Genomic DNA, 8,371 nt, shown 5'->3' on the forward strand with positions numbered 1-8,371 from the left:
CTTATTCCACATTAGAAAGAAAAAAAAGGACCAAGGGTATAAGAAACTAGATTAGTTACAGGACTGAAAGAAAAGATGTTCTCTTTGAATTTTATACTTAGCAAACATACCTTTGAATTAGCTCAGTTCTTTAAGTGGCCGCTTCAACAAAGCAGTCAGGCTCAGGTTGCTCTGGTTCGATCCCCACAACTCAAGCCAGCCAAACCTGCCCTGAAGGCGTTCGGAGCCCTGCCCCCCAAAGAAAAGATTCTTATTTCCAAGAAGCTGATTTTAAATCGACCCTGGGAAAAAAAACAACAACTTAAAAACACCTTTGGGATCGTTCATGTATCTTGCTTGTTTGTTTGAAACAGGGTCTCTCCGTGCTGTTCAAGCTGGCCTTGAACTCACTTTTGCATAGCCCAGGCTGGCCTCAAAGTCACCGTGATCCTCCTGCCTTAGTCTCCCCTTTCCCTCAGTGTTGGGATTACAGCCGTGTACCACGACACCCCGGCTCCTGCATATATCTTATCATCACATCTTCTCAGCTTTCTAATACTTGATTCTTAAATGCCACCAGCTGGAAAGAAATGCCACCAAGACAGACGGAACAAAGGAACTCAGAAAAATTAAGGACAGATGAGGAAGCTAAAAAAATCTTCAAAAAATACCTTAATATTGTCAGTCTGTCAAAAGATACCACCTTCTCCATAAGACAGGTGTGAAGTAACCACAGGAATTATACGAGGTACAGATAGCATTGAGGAACTGTGCCAGAAAGCAATAAGATAGATCACCAGAAAATAGGGAAAGTTTTTATTTATTTATTTATTTATTTATTTATTTTGCGGAACCGGGGATTGAACTCAGGCCTTTGCACTTGCCAGGGAAGCACTTATTCCACTGAGCCATCTCCCCGGCCCCTTATTTTATTTTTTTAGGCATGCAAAGCTTTATTTTGTTTGTCTTTGAACTTTTCCCCCCATAATTTTATTGAGAAACAAATAGCAATGAGACAGTTTCAAATCAAATTAGTAGGACAGTTTCAATAGTTAATTGCATATTGTTTTCTTAGTGGTTATTTGTTGCACAAGATGTAGACATGATATCCTATTTACAAACACTATTAGAACAAATCCCTGTATTCGTTGAATTAAGAGAATGTAGTTGTATATCTATCTTAACTATTTTGGATATACAGCCACAAAATGGTCATTCATTTGTATCCTTTTTTTTTTTTTTGTTCAGTTTTGTCATTTAAATATTATAGGTGTGTGAATTCAGCAAAATATTCCAAAATAGTCCAGTAGTCCATAGTAGTATTGGGTTTTCTGTATGACTGGCAATGTCAGAAGTTGTTGACTTGAGTGGGAAAGTTTTTAAATGGCAGGAATCCATTCAATCTAGGAATTCAATCTAGGAATTCAATCTAGGAATTCCAACACTCAAATAACAGGAATTCCAAAAAGATACCATGGAAAAAAGCAGAGAAGAGGTGATTAAAAGACATAATATAAAAAATGATCCCAACACTGAGGATGTGTGGCTCAGGACTGAAGTAGCCCAGCAGGAGGCTCCTAAATGAGTGCCCAAGCATGTGGCACAGGTTCTGGTGTACTGGGGAAAGGAGGGTCACTTAGCATGCTCAAGAATCAAGGACAATGAGTTTCTCAATGAGTTTCTTTGGAGTTGCAAGAACCAAAGCGGTCTTTAAATTCAGAAAAAAGTTACTTGGCTCTCTTATTACCTAATCTCTTCATTAATGTACTACCACTAAAAAAGAAATCTCCCATATCAAACCATCTCAGGGAATTTACAGAGGATGTGCATCACAAGACAGGCACATACACCTTGTAATCTCAGCATTCTGGGAGGCTGAGGCAGGCAGAATGTAAGTTGAAGCTTCGTGTAGGCATTTTTTTAAAAAATGTATTTGGTACAGGTTTTTATTATGCAGCTCAGACACATAGTGATCTTCCTGTTTTCAGCCTCCCCAGTGCTGGGATTACAGGCATGCACTAGCACACTTTGACTTTGTCGCTGGCTCAGTGTTCCTGGGGTGGGACCAGCATGGCAATCAGGACCCAGGATTGAATCCCAGTCCCTGTGCTTGCCTAAGCAGGTGCTTATTCTGCTGAGCTATCTCACCAGCCCTATTGTAGGCAATTTAATGAGACACTGTCTTAAAATAAAAAAAAAAAATAAGGCTGAAAATGTAGTTCAGTGCATAGACCTTAGGTTCATTCCCAGTACCAGAGAGAGAGAGAGAGAGAGACCCATAAACTGTGGAAGCAGAAGAGTCAGGATTTTGAAAGGTGTGATCCACACAGAAATTCCTAGAAAGTTCCCAAGGAAAGTCTCAGGACAACCATTCCTGTTCAGAGCAGAAGGATACTCTTGGCTAGAATGTTTCCAGAGAGGAACAGATTGAAAAGATTTCCTAATGAGTTTGATTAAGAAAGTACAGGAGGAATTTTATCTTGTTATTGAAGGAGAGTTAGCTATAAGGTGCAAATATCAATTGGAAGTACGCTAGTTCAGCTCTGAATGAATAATAGTCACAAAGTCATAATTAGATAAATACATTTTCAACTAAAAGTAATACAACATTGGCAGAGAGAGGAAGGAGAGTGGGTCTGAGTGCTAAGCCATTTCTGCTGTTACATGCAAGTAACAGACAACACCTAAAATTGGCAATAGTATTTAGAAACATGGACATAAACCCCAGAAGAAACAGATAAAAATGTTGCAGGTGGCAATTTCTGGAGGAAGTATTCCAGTAAAAGTTAGTGGGAGAGAATTAATTTTTTAAAATTACACACTTCATGATAATAAACATGTATATTATAAATCACATGTATGATTATATATGAGTACATATTTTATGTTATGATTTGTGTCTAGATGTTCCCCCAAAGCCTCACTCATTTGGGCTCCTGGAGTTTGTGATGGATTCATGGTCCCATCTGGGGCTGTGGGTGTGAGTGCTGCCCCTGCCCTGGGGAAGGCAGCCTGTGTACAGTAGAAGGCAGGGAAAGCTTGCTCTTGCTTTTTTTTTTTTCCAGAACAGGGGATTGAACTCAGGCCCTTGCGCTTGTCGGGATAATGCTTATTCTACTTAGCCATCTCCCCGGCAAGGCTTGCTCTTTCTGCTCCTCCCTTTTTGCTCTTGTTGCTTTTGCTGTCTTCCACTTCCATGAACTGTCGCCCTCTGCCATGTGCCCCCCTGCCTTGGAGCCAGCTGATTATGAACTGAAACCTCCACAAACTGTGAGCTAAATAAACCTCTCCTTCCTTAATTTTTCACATTACATATTTTATACCAGTAGCAGGAAAAAAAAAAGTAACCAAATACATTTTACAAGCCAGGTGTGCTGGTGTATGCCTGTGATCCCAGCTACACTGGAGGCTAAGGCGGGAAGATTACAAGTCTTAGACTAACCTGGTCAACTTAGTGGAATGGCTCAAAGTGAAATTCTAAAAGGACATAGGATGTATCTCAATGTGAGAGTGCTTCTCTGGCATGTTCAAGGCCCTGGTTCAATCTCTAGTAACATAGTTTTTTATAAATTATCTTAAACTATAATAAGCATGTCCATAAACCTGACCAGATTTATCCACATTTTCTTAATAGAGTGAACTAAAAATAGAAACAAAATATGTTTAAACTCACCAAATCTCAGCCTCTAGAAAACTAACTTTATATCAAGCCAAAGAAGAAAGGTTCAATTTAGAAATTAAAAGAAAAAAAAATTACCTTTCAAACCTAGTCAGGATATTCTTGGTAATAAACTCATAGCATGAATTGGTACTTTTAAAAAAATTGAACAATTTAAGATTATATATATTGACCTCCCAAAAGTCCATTAGAGAATAATTATGTAGAAGTAAAAATCTGTTCCATTGTTCTGGGGAGATAGCTCAGTGGCATAAACACTCGCCTGGCAAGTGTAAGGTCCTAAGTTCTATCCCTGGTACCAAAAAAACAAACAAAAAAAAATCACCTATTCCTCTTAGTAATTTTCTGTGTCTTCCTAACTTGTAAGCAGTTGGATTTTTACTTGGGGGGTGTCTGATTGCTTGTGTATTTTCAGGCCTTAAACACAGATAGTCTTAGAATATCAGCTCGCCTGAATGTACTGGACCAAGAGTTGTCTGAAAAGAGCGTGCAGCTCCAGAGCAGCACAGCTGAGGAGAAGATGAGGATCTCCGAGCAAGTCCACGCCCTTCAGAAGGAAAAGGACCAACTCCAGAGACGAAGAGACAGTGTGGATGAGAAACTTAAACGTGGCAGCGTGCTGTCCCCTGAAGTAAGTCCCTATTCTGTGGAACTGGAGGTGCTCTGTGGTAATGGGTGACGGCTCATTTCCATGGTCTCTGTTACACAGTCATAAACATGATGATGTAAACTTTGTTTCCTTGAGACTTTGTAGCTGTAATGAGTTCACCTGGCATCTATTTGGCACAGAAGTCATGCTTCTCATGATGACCACAGACAGATGAGGTCATGTACTAGCCCACAGATGTGGCCGCTTCAAGGCACTGCTGGACACTCAGAAATGAATACTTGCCCTCAGTATATCCTTTTCGGCTGGGGCTTCCCATCTGAGATCACAGAGCACAGCAGATAATGTGGGGGATCCTCCTCGGTTCTCCAAAGTACCTAGCGTCTCTGTGGGTCTTAGGACACTGGTAGTTCATGGTAGTTCACACCGCACTAGACGCCTATGCACAAAGCACACTGCTTTCCACAGAATGGGACTGAGCAGGGGCCAGCTGTTCCACAGGATGTCTAGACACACAAATGCACAAAATTCAAATTTCCTGACATATTTTTAGTTACAGCTTTCATTTCGGACAGCATATGCTCTTATTATTATTATTATTATTATTATTATTATTATTATGTAAAAAGATGATTCATTTATTGGCTATCAAATTGCCCTATACTTTGTCTTTTTAAAACTTATTTCAGTTGGTGATGGTCACAGTACTGAACTTTAACAGAGAAAGATAAATTTTGGAGGGGTGAGGTTGGGGGTGATGTTGAGACAGGATCTTACCATATACGCCAGGCTGGCCTTAAATCCACTATGTAGTCCATAGTGAATTTGGGCTTGTGGCAATCCTTCTGCCTTAGCCTCTCAAGTGCTGGGACCACTGGAGTGTGCCACTACACCTGGCCAAGGATAAATGTTTGAGCCTGAATTTTCTCTGCAAATTCTTATTGTTGATGTCCAAAGAAAGGATAAATTGCTAAGAAATGGCAAGTGACTGAATCTTGGAGTGTTTTAGATTGGGCAAGAAGAAAGCTGGGGGATGGTGAATAAGAAGACGAGAAGGGGTAGCATGGAGTTAATTATTTCTCACTGAACTGAGGAAGAAAACAGAAGACTGACTTCCTGGGGGCTGAGCAGCTGCTGAGGGAGTACTACACACGCAGCCTCTGCATGTGACCTGCCGGCCACAAGAGCCATTAGCACCCGCTGCCCTCCTGGGACTCGGGAGGCAGGGAGCCACAGGCTTTGTAGACTCACAGAAGAACGAGCCTTAGGTAGAGCAAGCCTGAGCCTTCAAAGATCTGTGCCTGCCCAGGACCATACTAGGCCTTAGGGAAGAAACAGTAAGACTACAGTATTATGTTTTCCTTGACAAATTCATACTTTCTCTGGGAAAAGCAGTGTACATAAGAGATGTAAGAAAATTCTAAATCACAAAAGACATAAAAACGCAAGTTGTTGTGATTACTACATGTGTGCAAACATGTAAACAGAACAGTGATCATTTGGGGAAAATAATTAAGGCAGGCTTGGGATTACAAGGCTAAGCTAAATGATAAAAAACACAGAACATACTGGCAGCTAGAAGCCCATTCCAGAGAAAGAAGGCATAGAGACAGGAAGGAGCAAATTATTACCGAAGGGTGAGGTCTGCTAATTATAAAGCAACATCAAGGCTTCTATTCTGTGTGGCGTTATTTCTGTACCTAACACAGTGTTACAGCACTGTGCACGATACTGCCTAGCAGCCACGCTCAGTCACTCTGAGGAGTGTGAGCCCCCCACACTTGTTGAGGCTCCTTTTAGTATTAAGAGTTTCCCTGTGTTCTTTTTTTATCTATGCATTCTATGGTGGGCTCTCTGTGTGTAGCCTCTTTTCTCATTACTGTTTTAAAGTCAAGATCAATATTTCCAGTTAGATCTGCCACTAGCAGATAATTGGAAACATGAGATTCTGAAGAGACACAAGACATCAATAAAATCTAGGTAGAATGGTCTGCTATTTTGATGTTAAGATTGCTTAAAATTATAGTATTTTTTCTTTCTACACTAATCATTTTTCCCTAATTGTATTACTTTTTAGGAAGTGATAGGCTTTTTTCTTTTTCTAGAGAGGATCTTGCTACATAGTTCAGGGTGGTCTTGAACTCACTATGTAGCCCAGGCTGGCCTCAGACTCGCATCCATCTTCCTGCCTCAGCCTCCTGAGTGCTGGGATTATAGGTTTGTGCCATCACACCCAGCTGGGAAGTGAGAGGCTTTAGACCACTATCCTAATAGAGGAGTACCTACAAATTTACTTTATATACATCATTTTTAAAAATGAACTTTAGTCTCACTCTTCTCCTCTTCCTTTTAAAATTTTTTCTCCCATTTTTCTTTCAGTACTGAGGACTGAACCCAAAGCCCTCACCTGAGCTAAATCTCAAGCTTTTTTTTTTTGAGATGGAGCTTAAGGCACTAAACTTACTCAGGCAGTCCTCCTTTCTCAGTCTTCCGCAGTTCTGGGATGACAGGTGTGTGCCACCAGCTTAGTTTTCTTTTTTAAATTATCATATATCTATGTGTGTGTCTATGTCTATATAGCTATACACCTACACACGGGGAACAGTATTGTAATTAATACATGTACACAAAGTGTAATGATCAGAGTAATCAACATTTTAATCTAATATTTTATGCTTTAAAAACCTCTGGGCTTTTCTAGTTATTTTGAAATGTAAAATAAATTGTTGTAGCTATAGTTCCCTATTATACAGTACACATTAGAACAAATCCCCCAGCTGTACTGTGGTACCTGTAAGCCAGCCTCTTGCCCTCCTATCCTCTAGTGACCACTGTTCGACTCCTTACTTCTGAGTGATCCCTGTTTTGAGCTTCTACAAGTGAGTGAGGACACGTGGTACTCGTTTCTCTGTGGCTGGCCTATTTCACCTGCCATAGTGTCCTTCCACTTCCACCCCTGCTGCTCCCAAAGACAGGAGGAGATGTGGTTTGCTAGTAACTCAGAGCTGCTCTGCCTCTAAGTGAGGTTCAAGAGGAAAATACAAGAACTGTTGTTTCTTTCATCTTTTAAACATTTAATTCCATGTTTTATGGTTAAATTTTAATTTATGGAGAATTATACATACAGTATTACAGTGCTCGCGCAAATGTTTTTTGTTAGCTTTTTCTCTACTTTTGCCTTTTAACGATAGGGATGGGTGATCTATGACATTTGGAGACCACGGCTTCAGGTCCTCATGGCTCACAGATTCTCTGTGGCAGCGGCAGTAGCAGCACAGGGGGAGCAGGCTGGTAGCTGTGCAGACCTCGGGACCCCCTTGCCCTCACTGGACATTTAAATCTGAAAAGCAGCACATTATGATAAAGCGTAGTCAACTCCTGACCTGTGGTTTCCCATGGCTACCTAGCTTGTCAGCCTGCACCTGCTGAAGTGTGGCAGCCACAACACTTCTGTTCTGCAGGCTCCACAGAGTGGGCTGTGGTCGAGGTTGTGTAGTCCTGTTATCGCCATACCGCCTCAGCTCAGATTGAAACCATAGAAAGTACACTTGTACCACCCATGTTGTTTTCAGCCATGAACAAAGGCAAACTGCACATTTTGGTTAAAATATAAACATAGTATGAATTCAAAAGTGAAATATATTCTTTGGATAATATACTTTTATTTTCTGGATTCTCTTATTCACCTTTCAATATTAAGATTTTTCTTAAAAAGGTGAATATCATTTTGTTCCTTATAGAACATTTGTGAAACTCGCAAGTTTCTCATGATTAGTGATTGCCCAGAGAAGCAGAATGGCTAGTGAACATTTTTGCCAAAATGGCTTTCAGAAGATTTTACAAAATGGCATTTAAAGATACTATTCAGTCCCCTACTAGGGTAGGTTATTACATTCATGTTTCTTGAATTCAGAAAAGGAACTCCAGAAGTCACTCAAACTATTCTTTAGGCAGATCAGAAATATATACATTATTTTCCTTTGGGATCCTGAGGAGTGAAGGGCCGGGGAGATGGCTCAGTGGAATAAGCTCTTCCCTGGCAAGCACAAGGGCCTGAGTTCAATCCCCGGTTCCACAAAAAAATAATAAATAAATAAATAAATAAA

The 8,371-nt window shown here is 40.5% G+C and overlaps 1 protein-coding gene across 1 annotated transcript in view; it reads left to right on the forward strand.

Moving 5' to 3' along the window:
- Positions 1–8,371, forward strand: part of Kif27 (kinesin family member 27) — a gene marked incomplete at its 3' end in the record, with an annotated part of 192,927 nt that overhangs the window by 160,431 nt on the left and 24,125 nt on the right. The window contains exon 12 of the mRNA XM_023699173.1: positions 4,074–4,289. Within this exon, the coding sequence (XP_023554941.1) occupies positions 4,074–4,289 (216 nt within the window). The remainder of the gene's footprint in view (positions 1–4,073; positions 4,290–8,371) is intronic.

This window comes from Octodon degus, unplaced genomic scaffold (assembly GCF_000260255.1).
Source record: "Octodon degus isolate 3935 unplaced genomic scaffold, OctDeg1.0 scaffold00111, whole genome shotgun sequence".
In the NCBI taxonomy this organism is placed as follows: Eukaryota; Metazoa; Chordata; class Mammalia; order Rodentia; family Octodontidae; genus Octodon; species Octodon degus.